At 41.5% G+C, this 27393-nt stretch overlaps 1 protein-coding gene across 3 annotated transcripts in view; it reads right to left on the bottom strand.

Moving 5' to 3' along the window:
• Positions 1-476: 476 nt before the first annotated feature.
• LOC119025761 (plakophilin-4-like) overlaps positions 477-27393 on the bottom strand; it is a 91558-nt gene continuing 64641 nt past the window's right edge. For all 3 annotated transcript variants that reach the window (XM_037109679.1, XM_037109678.1, XM_037109680.1), the window contains exons 9-22: positions 25424-25634; positions 24369-24501; positions 22637-22850; positions 12946-13129; positions 11365-11482; positions 10603-10794; positions 9091-9264; positions 8672-8822; positions 7169-7361; positions 6148-6232; positions 5851-5968; positions 5614-5754; positions 4807-4871; positions 477-1505 (exon numbers count right to left, since the gene is read on the bottom strand). In XM_037109679.1, coding sequence (XP_036965574.1) covers positions 1260-1505; positions 4807-4871; positions 5614-5754; positions 5851-5968; positions 6148-6232; positions 7169-7361; positions 8672-8822; positions 9091-9264; positions 10603-10794; positions 11365-11482; positions 12946-13129; positions 22637-22850; positions 24369-24501; positions 25424-25634 — 2225 coding nt within the window. In that variant the 3' untranslated portion in view covers positions 477-1259. The remainder of the gene's footprint in view (positions 1506-4806; positions 4872-5613; positions 5755-5850; positions 5969-6147; positions 6233-7168; positions 7362-8671; positions 8823-9090; positions 9265-10602; positions 10795-11364; positions 11483-12945; positions 13130-22636; positions 22851-24368; positions 24502-25423; positions 25635-27393) is intronic.

Below are 27393 nucleotides of genomic sequence, written 5' to 3' on the forward strand. Positions count from 1 at the left end.
TTGGTCGGCTGCTCTCCCTGAAGTTCAATTTAAGTTGTTCCACATTTAGCACGAACCTTACCTTTGAATCTGGAGCTGTAAACACATTGAAACTGTGTCATTCATATCCAGTGCCAGTATTTGTTTCTGAAATTATATACTTTTTTTTTTTTTTTTAATCCCAAGAGCAAAATGGTAAGCCCAGGGTCAGTTACTGATTAAGGTTGGCTGGTTTCGCTGTTCTGCTTCAGGGTGTCTCAGCGGTGCCGTTTTATGAAACACAAGTCTGCAGGTTCACGGCATGTTTGCGTAAATACAATTTAACGAAACGGTGTGTCCCGCAGGGGCAGAAAACTGCAGAGACAAGACTTCAAACGAGAGAAGCGTTTGATTTCTCCTTTTTGGATGTCTGCATGTTCACACTAAATTCTATGTGGGCAGCGGGAGTGTAAAAGATGTTTGTACATCAAAATAAAAAGATGCACTTACACACTGCGTTTAAAAAACAAAACTGACCTTTTTATTATTTTAGCATGGTTGTATTATGATGCCATCTTTGTCCACATATTTCTTCATATATTTATATATCTAGAGATTTTAACATGGCACAAGTTTTATTTTTTTATTTTTTTAAACCAGTGCTGATGAGTGTAAACCAGGTAACATGTTCTTTTTCTGTATTTACAATAAAATGAAAGAAATGTACAAGACTCCATGGCATTACACAGCTTCAACATTAAGTACAGGTACATTTTGATCCCTCTGTACAATCTAACATTAGTTTACTATCTTTTTTTTTTCTTCTTCTTTTTTTCTTTGTTGTTTTACACAGATATGAGTTCATGATCCATTTTGGCTTCGGCACATACACATTCCCCCGTCTTGACTCTTACCGCGGACCTTCGCGCACATGACTCACACCTTTCATCATGCTATCACAGCTAATAGTTTCATAAAGAAAATAAAACTAACTATCTAGACAGAGCGGGACGCACGTCTCCTCACGCTAGTGTCACATATCGTCAGACACCCCCCCCCCCCGGCGTGATTCCATCATCTTCTACTAAAATAAAAAAAAAAATAACTTAAAAACCAAAAATAAAAACATTCCTTGATTTCCTTCTTTGGCACACATTCCATCTTTCCATCTGCCATCACTCGGTTTGAACTCCCCGTCCGTACACTCACATTCACTTTACAACAAACACACTTATAAAGCCAAAGTTCATGAAAAAAAAAGTTTGTCAGCTCCCCTTCTGCTGCGGGCTGAATCTCCACACCTATACCCAGGAGTCAGGAGAGCCGGGGTACTGCTCTGCCCTGTACGAAGGCCTCCGTGTGCTAGCGTAAAAGTCCACGTAGTTGGTGGTGGATTTCAGTCCATGAGGCTGGGAGCTGTAGTCGACCGTGGGCGGGTAGGTGATGACCTCCTCCAAGTAAGAGTCATCGTAGCCGTGGGGATGCTTCAAGTACATTCTGTACGTGTCGTAGTTCCTCCGGCTCGGATCCTCTGTGTAATACATCGGCTGCATGGAAGAGAGACAGGTAGGCCATGGTGAACTTATTTTTCACTTTCAACAGTATCAAGTATTGTCATTGAAGCTATAATCCTCAAGAAATTAAGGACAAATCATGAAATCAAATCATGTTTTTGATTCTCTTCATGGTCAGCATTTCTTCTTAAGCTATGCAGCGTATTTACTTCCTGTAATTTCTTCTCTATGTGGTAGAGTTCAATGAAGACTTACGCTTCCGACACAACACAAATGTAACATTTCTCACTGCTGAAAAAAACATTGGTTGGCTTTTATTGTGAAAGAGTCACAGGATCACAAAGCATGTGTCAGTGAGGGTAGCTCTGATTGTGTCTGTCTGTCAAAAGACTTTTTGGACCGCGGAGCAGTTTTGAGGCACTTGGACTTGTTTCATAATTTTTTGCCATTTAAGGTAAAGGTACGTTTATTTGTCATTTTACAATACCAATGTTGAAAACAAAACTAAGTTAAGTCCCAGTGTGCTACAAAAGAGAAAAAAACAAAACAAGCGGTGCGGGTGTCATGTATTATAATACTTATTATTACCACTACTACTAATCCTATTACTACTTACTATCAGTATTGTACTAGTATAACCTGGGGACCACTACTAAGTTGTAATCATTGCAGAGTTTGTCTGTGATCTTGAGAATCTGACAAACACATTTCATCCAAACACAGAGGTCCAAATCAGTGTCTCTGTGATTTGGGGTCATGTTTTATTTGACATCTGTTTTTATTTGTCAGACAACTGAACTATTAAAAAAATTGATAGCAGCTCGTAAAGTGTCGGGCAGCAGTCAACATCTGTGCTGTGACATCAGCTGTATTGACATTTAAAGTGAGCGATGACATGAGATTTAGAGACAAAAGGTTTTCATATTCTAGTACAGCCACAAAGCCTCCGTTACTTGATCTAAATGAGCTGCAAATGTGTTTTTTAGCTTCTGACACATGCAGAAAGTGGCCAAACCAGCTCTAAACTATATAAATAGTGTGGCTGCTGAAGAACAGATGCCCTGCCTCTGAAATGTTGATGTTATGTTGATGCCTTGATATCGTACCCGGGAGATGATGTCAGCAAGTTCAAGTGAAATACAGCCTTCACTTATTCTCCAGAAGAAACACTGATGTAGAGGGGCGATATCTAAAATCACATGAGATCCCTTGGTAATATTGTGCAAACAGGGCTTGCTTTTGCATGCTTGCTTTTATATTTTGTTTCTTATGCTTTTGCTTCTATAATCTGTAAAGCACATCGGGCTGCCTTTGGCTATGAAATGTGCTTTATAACGAAGTTTGCCTTGCCTCACTCAGATATATTTCAGAGGAAAATATTTTCCCTCCTTCCTTCACAGTTATCTTACAGGTTTAGTCAGTGTCTACTTTGCAGTTTCGAGTTTTCATTCAAAACCTGGGCAGCTTTTATGATGTGCCGCTACCCAGCAGCATTAAATCAGCTTTAAATGCAACTCGCACATAAACACATCGTCTCTGTTACCAGTCTGCTAATTTTAAATGCTGCAGAATTAAATGAAACTCACCGGGGCCAACGAGTACTTTTACTTTTGGTAATTAAAGAAACTCTTAACTCAATACTTCTGTGCATGTTTACAGGTATGAGCTCAAATAAAGGGATTCTAGACATTTTTCATACTTTTACCCTAATGGAATAATTTGACATTTTGGGAAAAGCGCTTGTTCACTTTCTTGCCCAGAGTTACATGACTACTTTGATATAACTCTCATGTCTGTCTGTTGAATATGAGGCTACAGCTGCTTAGCATAAAGGCTGGGAACTGGGAGATGCAGCTCACCTAGGTCTGTCACATTGCAACAGTACCGGCGCAGGTTAACATGTCATCCCTTGTTTATTTGATTTGTACAAAATCTGAGGTGTTCTTCAAACTGTGGTTTATAGGGGTTTACAAGTCCCACACTTTCTCTTGGTCAACCACAGTATTCTGCTTTAGTCACTGCTGATCAGGTCTTCGCATAAAGAAGTTTCCAAAAGAGCCAATATTTTTATTCAATTAAAAAGAATGGAATAGCTGTCAACAAGAAGAGGGAAGAAACTAATCTTCAAATTGATGGTAATAAAATGACACAAGATATAGGAACATCTCCCAGGTTCAGCAAAATGCACTCTCATCAGGCTGGAGATTTTTCAGCCAGTAAACTAATCAATCACCTTCCAGCCTGCATGTCTCTGGCCACTAACGCAACAGAAAACTGCTTTAAGGAAAATGGCAGAAACTCAGAAGATGGATGGAATTGTGTTTGTCTGAGATAAATGGGCTAATGACTGTCCTCGCACATTAACTGGTCTAAATGTGATGGGATGAAGGACACAAGAGAGCTCCCTCTTTGTCCCCCCCCATCCTCCTCGCTGTGCCCATTATCTGAGTGGGCACACATGGACGTGTCCCGCAATGACAGGTGCCTGAGACGCACCCAGACGAACCCAATCCCAGCAGTCACATCCACTCTGGCTCAGACAATAGCTGATGTGCTGGGTCACTCCCAGCATCGTCATTTATCCACAGTGGAATACGTGTCAGTCTCTTTGTATTAGTCAAGTAGGGTGGAAGAGCTGGTCGTCCGCGCCAGGTTTGTACAGCGCAGAGTGGAGGGATTTCGAACGAGGGCCTTGCACCAAAACTATCAAACATTTCCTCGAAGAAAACATTGGCTGTCCAGAGCGGGAGCACAAAGAAAGTTCGCTTTCTTCGTCTCGACAATGAAACCAATGAGGCCCTAAACGAGTAGTCATTTAATCAAAGACAAATCTAATTCAGTTAATCGTTTTCAGAACATTTAATGTTGTTGCCACTTCTCTGTCTTGTTATTGTTCTTTTCTGGGATTTCTTTCCTTTTTATCAATGTTTTAGGTCAAGTGTGTAGGATTTAGTGACATCTAGTGGTGAGGTTGCAGGTTGCTACCAGCTTGACACCCCTCATCTCACACTCCTGAACTGTGCCCAATAAAAATGGTAAAGGTTCTCTACAAAGCCAGTGTTGAGCTACTGTAGAAACATGCAAAATGCACAACAGTGTGCACCATGGTGGAGAAGCACCTGTCCCCTCTGTAGATATAAAAGGCTCGCTTTGAGGTATGGAAAACACAACAATTCTTGGTTTCAGGTGATTATACACAAATGAAACCATAATTATGTGGTGCTGTTTTGTCATAAGTTGTAAAATACTGTATGAATTACTAAACTACTATATGCAAAAAAACTGTTGTGTAAAATAGAAGAACCAAGCGTTTATGCAGAATGACTGTATTTACCTGCGTTCTTCTGGGCTCCTCTCTTGTGGGTGAAGAATAGTAATATGGAGAAGGCTGTCCAGACCCTGAAAAAAGTCAAGTTTTGTGTTACTTGATGCAAATACACTTCATTTGAGATCAGAGAAAAAGTCAGCACACCACATCCCCATTGGGCAAATGTCTGTATTTAGATGGAGCAGGATCAAGATGTGCTGGAGAGAGAAATAACACCAAATAATTGAGTTGGCCTGGGCTGCTCTGTTGTTTACATAGCCCATGGGATGGGTATTTCAGTTGGCACTTGATCTAGCCGGTGGATTCCTGAAACACAATTTCCACTTCGCCCTGTAAAGCACCGACTGTTGAGGCTGCGGCTCATTTTGTTTACTCTGCCCGCCCCCCTGCTCCCGCCAACCAGCGCAGGCTGGCGAGAGTTCTCGTCTGGCGGTAGTATGTCTGGGTGCCCACTCGCTGCCCCTGTCTGCATGCTGCGACTTGGGCCTGCTAACAATGGCACCATTGTAGAGTGTCCACCACTGGCCAGGCTGTTCCCTTTACTGCTGTGCAGACCAACTCCACCACAGAAACAGCTCTGAATTAAACTGACTGTCAGGCTTTGGAGGAGATGATAAGAGAGTTCTGTCTCGGCAGGGAGACGAAACAGCCACGCAATCTGCTCAGAGCGTTATGGGGGATAAAATAGATAATGCCCTGCGCAGAGAGGACCACGGGGTAGCTGAGATTACAGTCTGCCGCAGATACTGTTTGAACAGGACTTTTGAGATGATATGCAGCCTGTAAGAAGTTTAAAAAGCTTTGTCTGAGTACCTGTATACTGCTTTTTATGGATGGTGTTGTCCCCTTGGTAATTATAAAATTGCATAGTTGACTGTGCTCTCTGATAATCTCTGATAGTGTCTCTATGCTCTTTGATGCCCAGCATGGCAGGAGACGACGTGGCACTGGCAGCTGTGAAGAGAAAAAAAAACAAATTTTGACATTGAATTCCAGAGGTTTTCCTGTTTCACTGGCGGTGTCTATTTCCAGTGCTGAACTAGAGCCTACCAGGGTGGTTGACCGGGGACATCTGAATAGTGCTGGTGGGCAGGGTGGGCTGGGACTTGAACCGGTCCCTTTCAAGTGTTGACACTGGAGTGAGGAAATGGTTTTGGTTCCATCCATCCTGTTGGGGAGGAAAAAAACGAGAATTCTTTGGTTCCTTTGCTCTCTGCTTTTTTTTTTTAACCTTCTGAACTTTTGGTATTTGCAAGGCATGTCTTTCTTTTCTGTTGAAATCCAAACAACACGTACACATCCAACAATGTAGGTATAAACTGTCCTCATCAGTTCTAATGTGCTTACTTTCTTATAGATAGTACGCAGATCTCGGTACTGCCACAGTGTGTTCAGCACCTGAGCAGTTGCTTTAACCACCTTCATAGAGTACCTGGAAACAGACAGAAATATTAATCACATGTCAGGGTCATCTTCATCCCTTAACCACATCCCAACTTTCACCTGTTTCTTATTCTAGGGGTTGAACGAGTAAAATCACAGCAGATAAACGGGAGATATTCAAACTAATGGTTTCACATTTTGTGTTTTCCTCCTGCTGTTATGTTTGAGCTTCATTATTATCCAATGGAAAGAAAATATCTCTATAGTTGTGGCAACAGACTAACTAATTAATGAAAGCACAAAACTCTTTGTGGTCTTAGCTTCTCAGTTGTGATGATTTACTGCTTTTCTTTTCGATTCGGACTTTATAAATATACATTTACAGAGTCTCCTCAGCCTCTGGGATTTAAGTTTTTCAATGCATGTATGTGTATCTGAGTAGTGTTTTAAAACAGGCTTGAAAAACTGTGAGCCTATCCTTTATATACTTTTCATAACAGGGAAAAAGTAGTAGTAAGTAGGTTCCAAATGCATTTATAGCTGGCATAATAGCACTAAATACATTTAAATTTTTTTTTAGTATTACAGAATGACTTGAAATCGTACATTTTAAAATACACTGTAAATACTAGAGGACAGGGTGATTGAAGGAAGAGAGTGTCCTCAGTGTGTTTTAAACTGAAATATTACTGAATATATAGCAGGCTGGAAATAGCTACAGCACTGTTCCTTCATTCCACAGGGACTCGAAACCTCTATGCACACAAAACCACCTTCCCTGTGGCTATATGAAAAGCCTATGCATGTGTGTGTGCTAAAAGTGGGCGTGTTTGTGTAGAACTCCCTCTGTACAATGTCCAGGACAGTCTGTACAGCCCAGCCACCAGCCGCATATGGCTGATGACTTGTGACTTGAGTCAGGTTTGTATGGGTGTGTACTCTACAGTCTCACTAAAAGGGACAAACACACGCTGCTGTAGCACACCTGTCTCCTCTGCCCTTGGTGATGTTGACCAGCTTCTCGATGCCGCCCGTGTCGGCCAGGGCCTTGGCGTTCTCCATGTTTTTGCTGGTGACCTCGTGCAGGGTGCAACAGATGGCAGCCACGGTCTCGTCCGACAGCAGGGTGGTGTTCCCCCCGGGGAGACGGTTGACCAGGTCCCTCATCGCATACTTCCCTGAGAGCGAGGAGGGGTAATGCAATGTGACTTTTCAGCACAGTTGTGAAGAGTAGCTTATGCAGAGACACAGGAAGATTAATTTCAAGCTTTTTTTTTTTTTTTTTTTTAACATGTTACATAATGTATAAGTGGATGTATGCCACAGTGACCCACACTACATTTTGTTCTCTTTATATCATGGATGATACATGGATTTAGTGTAAGACTGCAGTGAGGTAAGGCAGTCTTCCGAAATGACTTTGCGTTACCATCGCAAGGACGTCGGATTGTGTGTGTGTGCATCTTTGTGTTAAGAAAGGATTGTTTCCCCTATCTCTCCTTCAGCAGCAGCCCAGCTGAAGGTCCTGAATACATGCAGCACACACACACACACCACACACACTAAAGCACCTTAAAGCCAACACTGCAACTCCTCCCCTCTCTGCCTACAGGCGTCACCCCTGCATTGCTGGAACTGTAACTCCTCATTATTTCCACAGAGAGCGCACATAAAAACTTGTTTTTCCATTAAATGAGACCGCTTCATGGAACAAAAGGGGTCTGGAGTGAGATGAAATTAAAAATAATGACTACTGGTGAAAATGGTTACACAATACACAATGCCCTTGTTCTGTTTTTACATTTAAACACATTGTTTAACAGTGTTCGTGCTGTCAGCAGGCAAAACGAAAAAGGCGCATGTTGTACCAATTTCCCAGTCCCATGTACTTCCATACTCAGCAGTTAGATGCACGTATCTGCAATGCACATCAATATGTTCATTTTTTTCTGCTGTACTCACTCCTGCTTGCTGGCTCTATTAGCTAACATGGATCTAACCCCACACTGCTCTGACACACGCAGATACCAGTGTGAGGACAGGTGAAACAGCACAGAAGAAGAGAAGACATGGCAATGGTAGTTGTGGAAAGACAAGTGTGTTATGAGTTATGGTAGAAATTGAGCCCAAAAAAACAAAAACTGAATTCTTCTAGGCATATAAACTGTTTCCTTTCTTGACATTATTGTCAGACTGTCTCATCTTGCGAGTACAAAGTGGTATCATAAGACAGGCCAGGCCAGGGCTAGCTGGTTAGCATGCAAACTTCAGCTGATGTCTCAACAACACATTAAGTATATGTCTTTAACATAACGTCAGCACTCTTGTTACATTTTTATGTTCATTCTTTAAATGTTTGCAACAGAAATTCTGACCGTATCTTACAAATCCCCCTTTAAGGATCCTCATATTTGTGTATCATTTTATTCAGCACATCTGAATCCATTATAGTCTGACTTGTTAGTCATTTGGAAGTGTGACTCCTGACCTATGAGCTCCTTGTTCCTCACGTCCAGCGCCATGTTTCTCAGAGCAGTGGCGACCGAACACACCACCCTGTCGTTATCCATCCGCAGCAGCTCCACCAGGATGGGCAGCCCCTTCTCCTTACGCACCGCTGCACGAATGTAGGCTGCAAACTTCACACAAGAAAACACAAAAAAGGCATTAAACTTTCAAAAGGTCTGTATGCCACACAGGAAATAGATGGTCTTTGAGCATGTGTTCTTCCAAGTGTGAAGCCGACATAAGCTTTGACTGACACAGAGGAGGTGAGCTGTTAAATCCTTTTTAACCAGTTGAATAGATGCTTTGTCTCACAGGACATCACATTTAACAGTAAAAACAAAAGACAGTGTGTGTGTTGCTGTTGTTGTGTACACAGATACACAGACATCAGCACAGTACCTTCCAGTTGCCAGCTGACAGGTTCTGAAGAGACCCAGCAGCGCCCTCCAGAGTGGCGGGATTTGAACTCTCAGCCAGCAGTGTCAAGTAAGGCTTCACCACCGCAGGGTGCCACAGCATCTCTGCCCCCTTGGGAGACTTTGAGAAGCCGGGGATGGGTCCCACACCGTCCCACTGAACAGACAACCACAGAGATAAGTCAGGCTGTACACAGGCAGGGATTTACATGCCAAACAATACATAAAAAATTACAAAACATGTAATGAAACTAAGGTAGGGAGGATGTGGAGGAGAGGATGCCTTCGAAGCGAAGAAAATGTAAAATACATACTGACGGACCTCCAGAGGAAGATCGCTAAATCTCAGTCTCTTCCCAAGGATATACTGAGATATTTAATATGTGTGCTCTTTACTGTTTGCACCGTATATTGGTGGTATTTTAGCACTTCAGACCCCATCACGTCTCGACTATTCTTTGTCTCTGTATATGTATGAATTGAATTGTATTGACGTGCACAAATTGTTTTTAACTCAATAGTCTTTAAGAAAACAAAAAAGAACAGAAAAAGACATTTAGATGACACCTATTGTCCGGCAGTTGACATGTATCGGTGAGGACGTTCAAGGGGATATTATATATATTATTATATTATATTCGAAGATAAGGAAACATAATTGCAAGAGTAGAAAAGTTGATTAAAGTTGATTCATCTCTTTTCATGCAGATGTTATTAGGTAGCACACACGGGTTATGAATGCATGCCTTTCTCTGTGTGGTCTGTACTTCTCCCAAAGATTTAGTCAATTCTACTCCCGAAAACTAAATTAGCCCTGAAATTCCATTAACGTTAACAGACCTTATCGTTCACAAATTTGGGATCACCTGTTGTATTTTTGTTTTTCTCATTTCCTTCAATAATTGCTCTTTTAATATGGATACAAAAAAACAGTGTCATTAAGACACCAAATGTGTTTTTCAAAGTTTTAAAAGTTATGGCTCGGAAATGAAGAAGAATTAATTGATTACAATCTTCCATTTTGTCCACAGTGTTTCTCAAAGACAGCGCTAGATTGATTGGTTGTCATTTAAAAAGTTCAATTTCAGTCAGGACTGTGACCTTTGCTTTGAATTTGTTTTGCAGTCCGTTAAAGCTTCAGCGCAATTGGCCTTTAGATGTTATGGGAATTAATTTTTCTGTGGGCTGTCTGCAGTCTACTGAGTTTAAACAAATTTGAAGTGTGATTAGTCAGTCCAGTTCAGCTAAAATTTCAGGTATCAAATTCCAGCAGTGCTAACCTTACACTAACATTTAATTTCTCTTTTAAGCTTGAAGAAAAGCTCAACCAAACCAACATGTTTTTGTAAAGAAGACTTTCTACGACCTAAATGTATGAAAGACCATTCAAAAATACAGTGACAGTACTGAGTCAAGCTTTGGTCGATGGTGAGTCCAAACATTTGTAGACACAGCAGACAATGCAAACTCTTAGTCTAATTTTAAAACCACTGACCGTCTCTTCCTGCAAGCTCTTTTTTTTCTTCTTCTTCTTCCTGCCCCAGCAGCTGGAATCCACCTCTTTACTGGGCGACTCATTGCCCAGTAAGCCGTCCAGCTCCTGCCCTCCTATCAGTCGTGACGGCGGCAGCTCCAGCTCCAGACGATAGGACAGGTTCCTTAGAGTGCAAATACAGTTCTCCACAATCTGACGGCAGGCAGAGGGAGAGGTTTGGGTGGATTTTTTTTAAAAATAGTAGCAGCTTTTCTAAATCACCATGACAAAAGTTTCACGACAATAAACTGTGCAGCAGCACGCTACACTATCTACAGCCAATGTGTGGTACACATGCCTGCTACTCACAGCGTTACAAATCAATTAGTTATGGAACCCAAGGGTCTCCAGTCACATAATATCTGGACCAGAGTAAATAGATTTAATTCCACGCTGTTTGAGTGCTGAACGGGATCGGCCTCAGAGAATGTCAATGAGCATAAAGTCTGTGTGACAAAATTACGATCCGATCTGCATTAAAGACCAGCCATCTGACTTTATATGTCTTTTATGGTACAATTTCATTTCTCCTACTGACAGAAAAGTGTTAATGTACTGTAAAGCAGGTCGATGAGTGGATGCTGAATGTCTTCTGCTCTGGGCAATGAAAGTACATGAACCAGTTGCTGCTGGATGCTCTTTTCCCTACGGCCTCTTATCGTGTGGTAACATGTTTTCCTCCTGGCTATGTGTGTGTGTGAATGTGCTTGTCTTAGTGCGTACCTTGCTGTCGAAGTCAGAGGTGTTTACACAGGCTTTGATGACATACAGTAGTGAGTCAACGAGGCCCTCACAACTGCGCATCTGTTTTCTGGCCTCCTCTCCAGCTGAGCTCAGGTTCCTTTAAAAAAAAAAAAAAAAACACAACACACCCGCACACAAAAATAAATTAGGCCTTTGATTTGGGGCTTTGCTCAACAAACAAACGAGCATATGCAAACACACAAAAACGCAGCTGCCTGGTTGTGTGGGTGTGTTTGTGTGTCCCACTTGAATGTGTAATGTGGGTTTTGCCGTCCCAATACACCATCCATAATGTATGAAGTTTGTGTGTGGTCTGACTCAAGTCATTATAGCACTTTGCCGGGTAAATAAGGAATTAACCAAGTGTGCTTGCACACACAGACAACCATGTCAGCATGGGCAAAGAGGCGCGCGCACACACACACACACTCACACACACACACACACACACTAACACACTAACACTGATGCTAAACCACAGTGTCTTCAAAGGGAGAAGCCCCAGGAGAGAAGCTGAGAGTATTACATCACTGACTGGGATTGTGTATGAAATGCTGATTGCACTTTTGAGACAAAGATTAAACAAGTCAGGATCCAAGCTTCTAATTAAAACCGGCAGAGTTTATGCAATTTTTCTACCTATGTTGTGTATAAAACTTCATGTTAAAGTGCCTACCAGTGCATACCATTACCTTTATTTAATTTCTTCCTCAAACACAACATTAACGTGTTGGTAGGTAAGCTTCCAAATGAACTCTGTATGAATTCTGTGTCTAAGCTCTGCCAGTTACCAGCTATGCTCCATCAAGTGGTTGCATTTAAATGTACCTGAAAAAACATCTGATGCTCTAATATCAGAATCTCATCTGTCCTTAGGATCTTGATTTGGGGAGACACACAAGGTCTTAATATGAGATTATATATATATATATATATAATACTATATATATATATATATATATATATATATATATATATATATATATATATATATATATATATATATATATATATATATATATATATATATACACACACACATACAAAAAATATACAAAAAAACCTTCATATTATTAACAGTATATTTTACAAAACTGCAATTCAGAAATTCCTCCCTCAGAGAGGCAATGTTTAAATTAATTAACATCCTTTACTACAACTAAAAACATCTTGTTACTGAGAGGAGGAAACTAGCAATGTATGAATAATTATGGGCCTTACTACAATCATTACGCCCCCTTGAATGGTGAGTATTACACCCCCCTTGTGCTCTCATTGTCTACTTAACGTTGTTTCATATACTTCAATATCACACATTGTGACTTGGTACTTTTTCAGTTGTGAACAAGGGAGACATTTCTCCAGGGCTGTGGATGGGAGTTTGATTCTCTGTTTGGCTTCCTCATCTGTATTTTTTTTTTGAAAATAATGGCTGTTTACTTCAATAAAACCATCTTTAACATAGCTATTTACAGTATGAGCACCCTCCACACTAGATGTAATAGCGCCAGTCATCCACCTAGGGGTGCTAACACCAAGAGTGTTCATCAGGTGGTTCACCTCAGACAGCCTGTGGTGTTCCTCAACACCAGGGAGGAGTGGAACTTCAGCTTGTGGTCATCGTCGAAGGTGGAGCTGCTCCATCCGGAGTGGGGGATGATCACAGTGTTGGTCAGAGTCGTTAAGGCGTCCCGAATGATTGTCATCTTGACAGCGTCGCACGACGACAGGTTCCACAGCACTCCTGCCGGAGACAACATGGGCGTTGAGAAAACAGGCATGCCGACGTCCGGTTATGTCAGCTGTCACGTGTAGTTAGGGTAACCCCAACAGTAAGACCAACAACTTGAGCTTTTAATAGCTCAGTGTGTGTGTGTGTGTGTGTGTGTGTGTCCACAAAAACAAACAAGCAGAGACAGACAGACAGACTGACAAGACAGATACACAGACACCCACACAAACCCTGTGTGAAAATACTCCTCTTCGCAGATGAAACAACAGCTTTAGCATGAGGGCTTCAGACATTCACATCAAATTTCATCCTAGCAGAATACCCTCTGGGCAAAGATTATTAACTTGAAACGGAGAGAAAAAGAAAGAGGACGGGGCGGAGATCCATATGGCAGAGCCTCAGACATCTGAAATCATGCCATCATTTCAGTGAATTCAAATATACTTTTGGTAACCACTGATAATCATGCACAGTCCTGGAAGCCTTTGATGCTGCATCTGTCAAGGATTAGCCAGCATGTAGCATGTTCTTCTAATTAGCTGCCTCTTGCTAGGCTTATGCTAAGGCACAGGCTGACTTCTGCAGGGCACTTTGGAGGAGGCTAATGCTGGACGAACTGTAAATACAGATATGATGCCGCAACAAAACAGCAAAAGTGCATGCACAGTATGCATATGTGTTAATGTTACAACAGTTGACTGCCTCATGACTTTGCTCAGGGATGGGAGGTAATAACATTTAAAAAAAAAAACACAAACATTGACCGTGGTGAATTTCTCTTATCAGGATAATGTTGAATATCCTCACATAAATGACTTGAAATAGCAGTCCAGCTCTGTGACGTACAGTTCTATATTGATTTACGGATTTATTTTGACTTGCCGCAAGAGGAGCCTGCATCTTTCCAGCCATGCCAAAATCCTAAGCCTGTCACTGAGGTTGAAGGCTCAGCTTGCACATTGTATCCCCCACAAAAAAAAATAATAAAATCGGATGTCTGGAAATACTTTTTCCAAACTAAAGAACAACGGGGAGACTAGTTGCCCAAAATGTATTTAACATGTATTTATCCTTTACTTATGCAGGGGGACCTCATCATTTACATTCTTCACTTAATACTGTTTGATTTTCACATAAAAACGTGTCCTCTCTGTGATGCAACATAATAGATGTCATAGTAGTCAAAATGTAAAATTATGACAGTGTGTTTTGCTGTGATTTTAACAGTTTTAAACAGATTTGAATGATTAGGATAATATTGTGAATCAGCTTTATTTTGGCCAGGATAAAATCGCATACTTGTGTGTAACATTTGGGTCCAGTTTTGCAGTACATGACCTGCAGAGGTCATCATGCATAAAACTCAGCAGGGAATCCACATGCGTACGTATAAATCACCAAATGTACGTAAACCAAGAAATGATTCTGATTTAATGAAATGTGTGCATGTGGATCAGCCTCATATCCCACTCTCTCCACACTCAGATTCAGCCATTAATTATTTTTCCACATGCGCAAGTACAAATGACACTGCGAGTTTGGCTCATGATGATGTTGATCTATAATTAATGTTTGATGTGAAGTGATATCAAACATAAGATCATCATTATGTGTAGAACAATGCCTCTCACATTTAATTTCTGCATTTTGGCATCGATTCACCACTGCTGCCTCTGGTTCACCAATTCCCCCTGCATCGAAAAATGTGTGTATGCATGTGTCAGAGTTTCCATAAATTAACACCATTTCCTCGCGAGCACATTTTAATAAATGCCAAATGCTTAGGAAGGCGCAAGGTTTATGAATGAGACCCCACTGAACTCTACACCTTGTATACAAAGAAACCTCTCTGGTAGAGGTCAAAAATATGCATTTGCTTTCCTGACTTCTCCTTTCTTAACCTCACTGTTTATTTCCTCTCAGCACGCTGTTTCCCCTCTCTCTATAATTGAACCAATGGAGACAATAATAGGCTATAATGTGGCCCCGGAGCCCAATTCAAACACACTGCTGGCAATGAGCTATACAGGCTGATATGTGCCTGCCAAGCAATCCATTTCATCAACAGCCATTTCCCTTACCATTATCCTTATTAACACGACATCAAAGGGCTTTTAAACCAGTTAAAATCCTTAACTGAACTCTGATTATTTCATTTTCATTTTGATGGAGATTGAAGGGATACTTTGAAAGTTAGTATGCAGCATATGCGTCTTATCAGAGCCTGCCAGAAGTGTACGCGGGGCATCATGTGGAAACCCTAGCATCAGGTGGGCTGACGTCTTTGCGCCACTCAGGCAGTGGGATACATTTCAATCAAATCCTTCTGTGGATATCGAGCTCTGCTACTTGCGCAAGCACGTTCCGGTCTTTGTTTGCCTTTCTCACGGGACACCCAGACACACAAGGATTGCCCTGAAATGGGACCTCTAATGCGGCGATAACACATAAATTCTCACGCCAACTTTCCCCCGGTCCTTTTTAACTCACCAATCTGCTCCCTCTCCGGCAAGTTCCTCTGCACACACTTTAATGTCAATCTGTAAAACATTCTCTGCTGGATTTCTGGTCCTATGGAGGCTGTGGCATGCCGGAGAAATCACCACATGAAATCACTGAGGTGTGACTGACAGCACCGTCAGAGGTGCAACACCAGCAGCAATACCCATAAGTCATATCTGACAGTCAAACGGAGCAGACCTGTGTGTGTGTGTGTGTGTGTGTGTGTGTGTGTGTGTGTGTGTGTGTGTGTGTGTGTGTGTGTGTGTGTAAATAGAGTGCTAAACTGTGTTCGCTGCTCAGTAGCCTGTTCTCAGGTGCCTTGGCCTGGCTTTAAAACACTGACCCAAGGTAAACACTGTTGTGACACCAGGGCCGATAGTCTGTCCAGAAGTTAAGCTCTAGAGAGCACAAGGGGAGAGAGGGAGGGCTCAGCACAGAGAATATATGAAGCTCGTTAGAAAGTCTAACAGCTATTGAAGCATTGATCTAAGGACTAACTGAACTGAAACTGGATGGACATTTGCCTGGAACTGTTGGCGTCGTCTGCAACAATTCACCAGTTTTGCTTGTAAATCAATAATGTCACCCCTTTATTGCAGGTTTTCCTTGTTTTTTTTTTAATCGATTTTTCTTTTGCCAGAAGACACACTTCAGCTTAGAAATGCCAGCGCAAAGCAAACCAAGACTTTATAGTAGCGGTTGTGATATTTTATTCGACATAATCTCATTCATATTACGAGCATATAAAGAGACTGCTTAAACAGATTCATAGTGGCATTAAAATGGCAGGCTGAATTACAGAGAGCGAACACAGATTTCCTCTGTCAAAGGTGCAGAATATTCGGTAGGTGTGTGTCAGCGGTCACTAGCGCTGCCCCGAAATATCATTTTTGGGGATTTGAAGCTTCAGTTAGAGTCACCCACGAATATTCAAATCCATAATGTGTCAGCCATAAAGAGATTTCTAGCAATTGCAAGATGGCTGAGCTGTTACTTACTGTTTTCAGGTGATTAGCCAAACTTGTAGGAGACTCGTGATGCCAGTTTCCTTTAGTGTACCTGGAACTTGACTTTTTAGGGGTCATCATTGCAAATGTTGAGGTCATTCCAGACGCTTCACTTTTTTAACGTCTTGCTGGCTTTCCAGCTGTCACATGGTCACATGTCACTGTCCCAGCTTCAGTGCAGTGCCGGTGACTTCAGGTGAGAGCTGTGATGCACAAAACTATCAATCTGAAATTTCCTCATCTAAGAATAACTAATGATAAATAATATGATGCATAATAAATACTATTGCCCTGTTACCATTGGATTATTTGCTGATGATGTAAATCATAAAAAAAAATAATAATAAAATAAAAAAAAATATATATATCGCATCAATGCTGATTCGGTTGTCTATTACCATGGCAACAGTAGGAGCTTCGAAACATTTGTGTCAGCCCTCAGGGTTGGACTAGCCTTTGGCATTTTCACATTTATAACAGGCTCGATGGTGGAGAGACAGACGTCTGCAGTGATCGCTCTTTGAGAGGTTGACTTTGTGTGTCAGGGCCCAAAGTTCACAAACGGACTAGCACAAAACTGAGCTTGCAACCCTAAATCTCTTCCAGAAGAAGTTTTATATTCTTTTTTGCAGAATTCTTCTCTGTAACTCAGCCCTGCAGTTATTATTCTGATTACACTTGGTCATACATACATCAGGCTGTCTACCATTAGTATATGAGTATAGCACATTGTATATGCTAGAAATGTTTCTGTGACATTTTCAGAAAATCTAATCTGCTAAACTCTTATTGTAATAATTACAATGACTCCTCTACCCATTAGGTTTTGTTTGATTCTAATCAAAGCAGAACAGGCTGTCTCTTTGAGAGGGAGATCAAATGAATGATTCATAGTTGTTATCGATATCCTGTTTGTTATACAGGCCTTCCCCCAGGTTGCTAGTGGTAGCAGCGCAGGCTAACTTCTCATCTGATGACCAAAAGCAAGGCTTTTTGGATGGCTCAGAGTGCAAAACACTAGCTGCCTGTGACCAAGATGTATTTTCAACTCTCTGACATCACTACAGCATAGTTATTGTTGAAATATCCATTCAATAGTCATTTTTTGTCCTTTCGTCAGTGAAAGTGACCCTGTGTGACTTCTGTCCATCATGCAGTGCAATTAAATGTCACCAAAATTTGCTTTAGTAACTACAGTGTGTTTTCACCATTCTAGCAGTTTCTCCATGCTTCTAGCATGTGTGCTCACCAAGGCTAAACACAACCTGCAGCCATCTCTCTCCCGGACACACTAAGATTAAACTGATCTTTTGTTGGATGAATCCTAAAATGTCTGACAGTCCTCATCTCTTAAACCACAGGTCAGCATGTCATCGACTTTGTGAGGTGCGGTAACCGGGTGGGCATTTACCTCACTCTGTGAAAAGCTGCTGATCATTCAAAAACTGCCCCGTTTATTAACCTTTCAATTTCTGGGAGCTGAACTGGAAACTTGTCAATGCTGCATTGACTAAACTTCAGACCGCAGCATGGTGTGTGATTTTGAAGTTTGTGGGTGTTTCTAACTTTCTCCCTCATGTAGTGGAAGTCGGTACTTTGCGGCTTACGGCTATAAATGGATTTATTTCTGGATCAAATCAAGTTTCTCATTTTTCTCATGATCAAAAGGTCTTAAACTCCTCATTCAGCGCTCTCGAACAAAACAAACACAGCAATCGATGCCAACACTTGGTGACTGGGTCTATTTGTGTTAATGCCATTCTAATACCCTTTGGAAAAAAGCCTCTTTTTCACAGTAGGTTAAGATTGTCAAACTGAAAAAATAATCAATCAGTCCATCAATCAAATAAATCGATAGTTCAGTCTATCTATCTATCTAACAATATATCTGTTATTTATGTTTTGAATGTAAGTCTGCAGGTTTAGAGTTTTAAAAACAGTTTTGCCATTTTTTGAAGGAGCAGCTGACTCCAATGTAATTACTTATTCAATTTGTCATGCTCTTAAGTGGCATCAAATACAGCTGTGTGTAAATGCCAGCTCCCTCGCTGCAAATCCACATCTCCTCACCAGAATGAGATAACAAACTAGTGCTAACCAAAAAATATCATCTTTGTCATCGTGATATAAACATGTGTGATAAACTCACGCAACACTTCCTATAAGACTCTGAAAAATTATTTATGACCGTGCTAACATTTATTTAAACGGAGCAGACCTGGCTAGCGTTGTGCTACCATCAGATTAATTGATGCAGCTTTGCTGGCGAATGTGTGGGTAGCTGGGACAATGGCTGCGGAAAGAGAGAAGAGCTAACACGGGCACTTTAATAATGGTTATGTTGTGCAAATCATATTCATCACATTATTGTATAAATGTTATTGCACATTGTGTATTTTCCTCATATAAAGCAGGAGTACATGTAACAGGATTAATTTCTGAGAAAAGGGGTATCACCAACAAGATTACAACTTCAAATGAAATCGATGTTTCTTTTCTCTTGTCTTTATTTTCATGTCAGGTATTGAGGTAATCCAAAAATAATGGAAAGTAATCCAGTTACATCACTATAATATCATAATGTGATGTTTGATTTGTTACCGACAGATGATTAGTTACTGTGTTAGAATGTATTTTTAATGTAACCCTCACCATGCTGGCATATGACTGTAATGAAGTACATATGTGTGAATAGAGTGTAACAGTAAAAGAGGAAGGCAATGATGGAAGTGGCTCAAGTAATATCGATAATACAGTTGCTCAACCAAACAAGATGCAGAGACTTGTCACTTCTAGCAACAGATGGGGAGTATAAATGAGTGCACGCCAGTCAAGTTGATGAGCTCCTGAATGAGTGATTCTTGTTACTTAATCTATCTTCTTTAATCTTTCCTTTTCTGTATGAGCAAAGAATATTCAAACAGACTCTCGAGAGCTCCAACACAATGAAATCATAATTAAGACAAATGTAGCTGACTCCATCAAAGTAAAGCCAAGATAAGGGGAGTGATGTAATATCTAACACAGGGTGACAAATCATTGTCATCAGTGTGTAGTTTTATCCGCCCCCCCCACCCTACATGGAGCTAACGGTGGTGCTGTGAGGCCTGGCCTTTTGATCTGAGGGGTTGTCTAAGGACAGAGGAATAACCACAACAGCTGCTGGAGGCCGAGGCAGGTAAGGGAGCCGAGATCACTTCTGTGTTCCCACAACATGACCTCTGACCTGGAGCTAGACCTACTGAAGCACAGGTGGCACCTGGACCTCCCAGCAGAGTTGAGATGGTGCGACTGTCACAATGGGAGCTGTTGGTTTTCCACACTAGCTTTTACAACAATGACGCTGCCTTTAAAGGTGTTACGATTACATGTAATATTTCCAAAACAGTTCTTTAGAAGTAGAAATAAGCAGCTGGTGAGTGAGTGATTTCTGTCTGCACCGCTGAAGGCTCTGATGTGGGATGCCCTTGTCATCCAGCTGAAAGCTCTTTATGTGGATTGTTCTCATCAGCGGTAATTAACCAGAGGTGATGCAGCACTGCTGACCTTTTCTAATTGCTCCACATCCCGGGGCCTGCACTACCAATTAGCCGCAGCAGGCTCTCAAGACTCGTGGATGAAAGCGAAACCCCCCACCTCCAAAAAACAACTTAAAACAGAGCTCACATTAAAGCTGATTGGGCAACACATGTCTGCACAAGCTCCTGATATTTGAATTAAGGCAGCAAAGAAAGACATTTAAAGTGGTTTTTCAGTCATCAACTCCTTTGCCTTAACATCAACACCAGTATGAGCAGAGAGTAATTATGCTCTTTTAAAATGTTGATTATTTTCTCCTTTGATATGCTTTGGGTAAAGTAAACAGACAATTAATTGAAACAGGAAACTACCCCCATTAATATACAAATACTAGAGAGTATTGTGTCCGTACTCTGGGTGTATTGTTTTCCATTGAGAGACCGCTGGACTGTAACCCGAGATCACGTAAAAGCGTGGGCTGGAGTCGAGCTCACACAGCTGACTCAGCCACCTGGGAGCCAAATGTCTTGGCTTGCTTATTTCTGTAGCGCTCCACCCTGATCCTAAACAACATGGATTAATACCCTGTTTGCAGAGCTTAAACATCACACAGTCCAATGCAAGGAGGAGAGTGACAAGCAGACTGTCAGCATCTGTTGTTTTCAGACGGCGAAGGAGCTTAATCTCTGCGTATGACTCCTGATGAAGTGGGGTTTCATTTCTTTGCACGCCCCATAAGCAACAGTGACAGCAGTAGCGGCAATTTAAGGAAAAGCCTCTATGATTCAGGTACTACGACAATCATAATCTGAGGATAGACACTGGTAAAGACTCTGTCTAACTGTTTAGTCACTCTTACTCGTTAGAAGCAACATTGTATGGTTAACCATGACAAGCAGCACCTGATAAACTCCAGCAACATTCAGAGACCACATCAACATAGCCATCCCCCTCAAAACAGCCTCAAGGTTTGTCAGGTAAATAATTCAGCACCTTCTGCACAGTCTCCTGTCCTGCTGTAACCTCACGACGGACTGCCTAGGGAGCTGATGAGGGTGGGCTGTAACAGAAGTGCTATACTGACCAGCTGGTTAATGGATACGATGATCTACTATCATTAGATAACAATTTCAGAAATTGACAAGTATTCAAACACGCATTAAACTGACTTTTTTGGCCGTTTGCAGGCAGCTGAAACAAGTTGTGAACACATCCTCACCTATTAAAACCCCCCTTTCCTGAGAAGGTTGATGAGCTGCACCATTCACCAAATACTTCATAACAAATAACTTAATTTTGTGCTTAATGTTTTGAGAATTTATGTTGTTGCTATAACCCAACTATGACCTATGACTACAGTGGAATATAGGAGTCACACTTCATCATCTTCCAAGCTTTGTTTGTAAGAGTAGCGCATCTCCTTTAAGAAGAGGCAGGTATGTATAGATGGAAAGAGATCAATGATGGCTGCCCTTCCATTAAATATACAGTACTAGTTACAGCTTGATCATGAATAAACTCTGCAGCTCCTCAATACACAAGAAGAGCTTCTGTTTGAGTGACGGCTACCACTATCCCGGCATATCCATGCTTGTAGTGTCTGGCTAGAGCGGCAGTCTGGTTGCGCTGATAATGGATTACGAACGACTATTAACACTACCCCTATTCTCTATTTGAGAAATCAAGCTGATGTTGTTGACTTAATTATTATCAATATCTGCTTAGTTAAAGATCGAGCAGTTACAAAGAAACTATATCACTCATTTTGAGATATATTTGTGTCAACCTGATAAATGTTAATACAAAATTCACTCTCTTTGAGCTCTGTTTTTGGTCTCCACCAACAACAGTGCCTAATTATGTCTGTCAGTGTACAGTAGGTTGACAGAGCTTTAGTTACTGAAAGCAGCTGCCTGCTGAGCCCCCAAAAAACAATTCTAACAGTCGAAAAAACAATAAACTGAAACAAAGGAGAGGGGAGCTGCAGATTCGAGTTGTTGTTTTCACACAGTCATTTGATTTGTTATCATACAAATATTGATTATAGTTGGTTTATTTACCAAACTTAAACAACAATGATTATATTCCCTAGTCCCAAATTTTTTGTTTTAAAACACTGTGAATGTAATACCTTTGGTTTTGGATTGCTGTGTGGAAAAAGGAGAAGCAATGTGAAGATGTAATTTTGAACCATAGCATTTCTTTATACATTTCTTACACTTTAGCGACTGATTAAATTGATTGATCGATAAAGAAATCAATTATTACTTGAAGCCGTAGATTACAGGAAATTTATCTGGATAAGATAATTTGAAAGGTTAACTTTGCTTCCTTTTTTACCCAGATAAAGGAGTTTTACAGTGCATCGTCACTATGGGGTGGATGGATAAAGTATGAATTATGAATACTACACACTGGGGGAGAAACCATAACGCTCACGACTCACAATTTATACAACTGCACATATATTCTCCACACATTGCTCACTTACCTGTGACAAGCTCCCGCACTTCTGCATCTACAGTCTTTCTCAGCAGGCGGAGCAGAGCTGGGATTCCTCCTGCATTCCGCACAGCGATCTTGTTTTCATCCATTGATTTGCCATAAACGAGGTTCCTTACGGCTCCACAAGAATTCCTCTGGACCTCAAGGACCTTGTGGTCTAGAAGGTCCACCAGGTGTTTAATTCCTCCCAGTCGACACACCTATGGACAATTCGTGAATGAAATCACACATCGTTACAAAAAGATTCTGACCACTAACAGCACTGTTATTAGCTGTGGAGAAGACAGTCATGCATTTATTCATGTGACAAGAAAATCTACACCCCCTTGGACTTTATTCATACCAGACATAAATTATTTGGAGAAGTAATGCTAATCCATGACTACAGGACACGCGGGAGAAGGTGGATTGACTGACTAAATTCACATGTTCATCTGGAGAAAACAGTGACAAGGTAAAAATATTTCCACCAAAATGAGTCTCCCGTTTTTTCACTGTATAGTATGATTCATTTTGTGATATGCTGGCATTTGGCAACTGAAAATAAAAGACAATCTTCAGCTCTCAAATCTAAAGTTCTCTTCCTGCATCTACTAATCAAAGCTCAACTTATTTCACCAAAATGGATCAGAGAGCAAGAGCTTGACTTTCAATATTTGAGAGGGGAAAAAAAGGTGGAGTTCTGTGTGTCTATCTATGTAATTGCTGTTAAAGCTGTTTTTGTGACATGAGTGAGCAGTGTGAATGTGACTTTGTGTAAATCTCCAGCAGACTGTGTCTCTATGAAGGGTATGCTGAATGGTATGCTGAGCAACTATATCCCGCTTTGGACATATTTTTCATATTCATATAATTGTGCTATCCGCAGTTCTGGATATAATGATGTTCACTCACCAAAATAATTGCTGATGTCTCAGAATACAGCAAAACAATCAACAAGGGAAACTGAGATTAGCCAGAAGTTTTGGCAGATTAGCTCTGATTTAACTGGGAGGTAAAATCAAAAAGTGATAATTTCACTGCATATGCATAACTATATCAAGTATGCAAGGCAGTGCTTGATAAAGAATGATGGTTTGTAGACTGTGATGAATGTCTACAACATCCAGTATGGTTTTAACTTTAATTGCTTGCCTTTTACTGCCATTGTAGGCGTCTTATTTACAGCTACTCTGATTGTCTAGACACTTGTATTTGGTGGCCTCGTTTTTTAAAAATTATGCTGCATTTCCGTGCAATATCAAAAATGGCTGGAGCTTCCAAAATAAAAACCCAAGCTGTAATAAAGTGAAGTTTCCCTTTGATAGTCCCATATCATTCAAATGTTATGGGTTTATGGTAAAAAAACACAACATAGTTCTAATACTGCAGCATCTCTATTCACCCACTATCAAAGGCCTGAACAGGGACCGCCCACCTTGTTTCCACCTCAGCACAAAAATACTCTTAATTTTATTGGCTTTGGCTACTTTTGAATACTACAAAAGCAGAGAAAAAAACAACAAGGACACTGTCCTAACTTAAATAAATTCTGAGCTTTACAAGTCAGACATAGGTCATGTAAAAGTCCAACCCTTTCTGGCCCTTATGATAGGCTTGATATAAAGTGGGAAAAAAATAAAAAAAAATATACAGCTGGCACTTATGAATGCATTAAAAAAAGTGATTTTAAAGTAATTTTAATGAGACAAAGTATCAGATCAGTAGCAAAAACCTACCTCTGTCTTAATCCGATTATCGCCATAGCACAGGTGCTGCAGGTATGCAGCTGCGTTGGCCTGCACGGAAGGAAAGTGGTGCTGCAGCATGTGAATCACCTCTGTCAGCTCTGGGTCACGCCACGCAAACTCCCTAAAATTGCAGGTAAGGTGCAAAGGTATCAGCACGACAGCAGAGGCAAAAGAAAAGTTGTCTCTTTAGAAAACTCGGGCACAGTTTCCCTCAAAATGAATACTTCAGCACCTCAGGGCAAACTGATAAGCCCAGGAAATTACATTCACATCCGGTTCTATATAACAATCCACTTTGGTCACACTTGGATGACTGCTTTTCTGTTGGCAGTAAACTAAATAAAGGAGTGAGGAATGCATTGTCTCTCGACTGCTCTGAAACACACTTAAAAAATACTCTAAAGTAAATAAAAAATGTCACTTTTCAAAATTTCTTTAGACTTATCTTTGATAAAGAAAATATGATTTGCAAAGTGAGATACGACATACATGTATTCAAAACTTGGTGCCACTAATTCATTAAGTATGAATTACGTGCAGCAAAACCCACAGTAGGTTGAACTATTTTTCTTTTGGATTACATCATAGCACAAAAAGCCAAAGATGAAAAATAAACTAGATTTCCCCACGACAGAAATCCTGATATTCTTCTGGGGGATATTATTCTTCGATGCGCTTCCTACAGCAACATACGTGAATGCAAAGACAGCTCCCAGTGTGCAAGGTCAGGGGTTTATGGCAGAGGTCAATCCACTCTGTCTGCTCACACACATCTGTACGACAAGAGCAGAAGCAGCACTTCAATGTATGTGAGACTCCATTGTTAAGTGGCCAGGCGTAGTCGAGCCAGCTTAGGCTAGAGCTGCATGTGACTACCCATGGGGCTCCCTGTTTGAATAGTAAGAGGACACCGGTGTTGACCCAGCAGAACAGGGATGCCTTGTAAGCATAAGTAGTCCCTGTGGATGACTGGTTCCTGCAATACAACGCTGGTTACTAACTGCTGCTTACATCTGGTACTGTAAAACATGAGCAGTGTTTACCTTGGATCCTTCTGAATGCTGTCTATCGAGGGTGAGCGAGTGGCACCATCGTCCACGACAACCGCCTGCCGAGCGTAGTTGGGATCGGAGGGCCGGTACTGTGCTGAGCGGTACGGGTCGGCATAGGTGGCTGTGTTGTTGAGAGCATAGTTGTTTCTTTGGTAGATCATGGTACTGCGCTGGCTGGGTGTCCGCTGGAGACTCCCTACACCTGAGGGTCAAGCATACAAAACCTTCAGACAGAAAGTTTAAACAGGAACAACACACACGAGCCGACAAAGCCATGTGAGTAGAGATTAGCAGACCTTTTCAGCTAAACACTGAGCCTTGCACGCCGCTAGCACACAACTTTAAACCAAGCGGAAAACACAAGCATACAGCCGTTCCGACAGACTCAGCAACTTCTAAAATCTGGAACCAATTAATGACGAGGATAAAAACACAGCTCCCATGGTTCCACAGGGCAGAAGTCTTCTCCTTTCAAGGGGCTGCTAGTTGTGTTGTTTTTACAAGACTGTGTTTAAGCAAAGGAATCCTGCTGGTTTTCAAAGAGGACAGGAAGCCTCAACCTGCTCGATGATCCACAAATCCTTCCCTCTCCGTCCTCTGCGCCATTCTGAGGCTAACTTGCCAAACACAGCAAGGAGGCAATGGCACACCATGACGACGTCCAAAAACAGTCAGAGAGACGCTATTAAAACGGAAGCATCACCAACACATGCATGCAGAGAAGCCATCCTTTCAGGCAAGGTCCAATATTCAGCCTCACACAGCACCCCGCTTCAGTCATCTTTCCTCCTTTAACTGCTCCAAGTGGTATTATGACCTAGTTTATGAACACAATGGGTCACAAGCACAGAACTGCATAAACAAGCAGGGTTGGATTTAGCCCTCCTTCTCATCAGAGTCACGTGATGTGTGGCAGCGTGACTGCTGCGTTGGTCAGATCCCTATCAGACCTCCAACAGAAGGACTGGGCATGTGCGCGCTCAAACTCCCTCCTCCCAGAACCCGAGACGTCAACTTGTGGTGCTGCTCCAAATACACAATTTCTCACATCAGTGCACTTGCATGTTGGGCAGCAGCACCGCCACCCTGAAATATGGTTATCTCCCAAAAATGTAACCTAGCAGAGCCAAGGAAGACAAATTATAAACAGCATAGTGGAGCTTTGCAATTTTACCACAACTATTTGGATTCAGTTCCTCATCTTCTCAGCCAAGGATCAATATTTCTACTTAACATGAAAATCTCCCACTTACTTGCACAAAAACAGTGCAGTGCAAGCTTCCAGAAAAAGCCTCAAGGATGCATGCAAAGCCGGTGAGGCCTCATTGAAATTTCATTTCAAAACATAACAAAGAAAATGCTGGGATCAAATTGGATTTTTCTAATGAGGTAGCTCTGACAAAGCCTGCATATTGAGCACCCCCCCCCAACTCCGCCCCCCAATAGCCTTCTTTCAATATAGCTGGCATAGACATATTATAGAGGCTTGTCTCGGGGCTTCTTCACACCATCAATAGCATTTATTAGTGCGCTTATCGGTCTAAGCAGATCTCCGGTGTGGCAAGGAGAAAGCTGAATGAAGCGTGTGCGTGTGTGTGTGGGTGGGTGGGTGAAAGCTATGCATGTGTGTCTGAGGCAGGAGGGATGATGAGATGAGAATGCCAACATCAGGAGAGCTGGATGCTGTGGATGTGGGTAACCAAGCTGTCCCCCTGGCCCCTTCCATCCTTCTTCTGATTCTCAGTGTGACACACGGGTAATGGACTCCTTTGTGGCAGGATGACATATCAGTACCTGCCTATTAACTCATGTCTCACCCTTTCTGCCTGACAGTGGAGGGAGGAACGGAGGAGAGCCAGCGAAGGTGAGGGTGACACAGAGAGAAAGAAAAATAGAAAGCAAGAGAAAAAGGCATGGAAGAAAGACATAACATACGTAGCGCTAAAGGGCAGGTGGACAGA

This window comes from Acanthopagrus latus, chromosome 9 (assembly GCF_904848185.1).
Source record: "Acanthopagrus latus isolate v.2019 chromosome 9, fAcaLat1.1, whole genome shotgun sequence".
Taxonomy (NCBI): Eukaryota; Metazoa; Chordata; class Actinopteri; order Spariformes; family Sparidae; genus Acanthopagrus; species Acanthopagrus latus.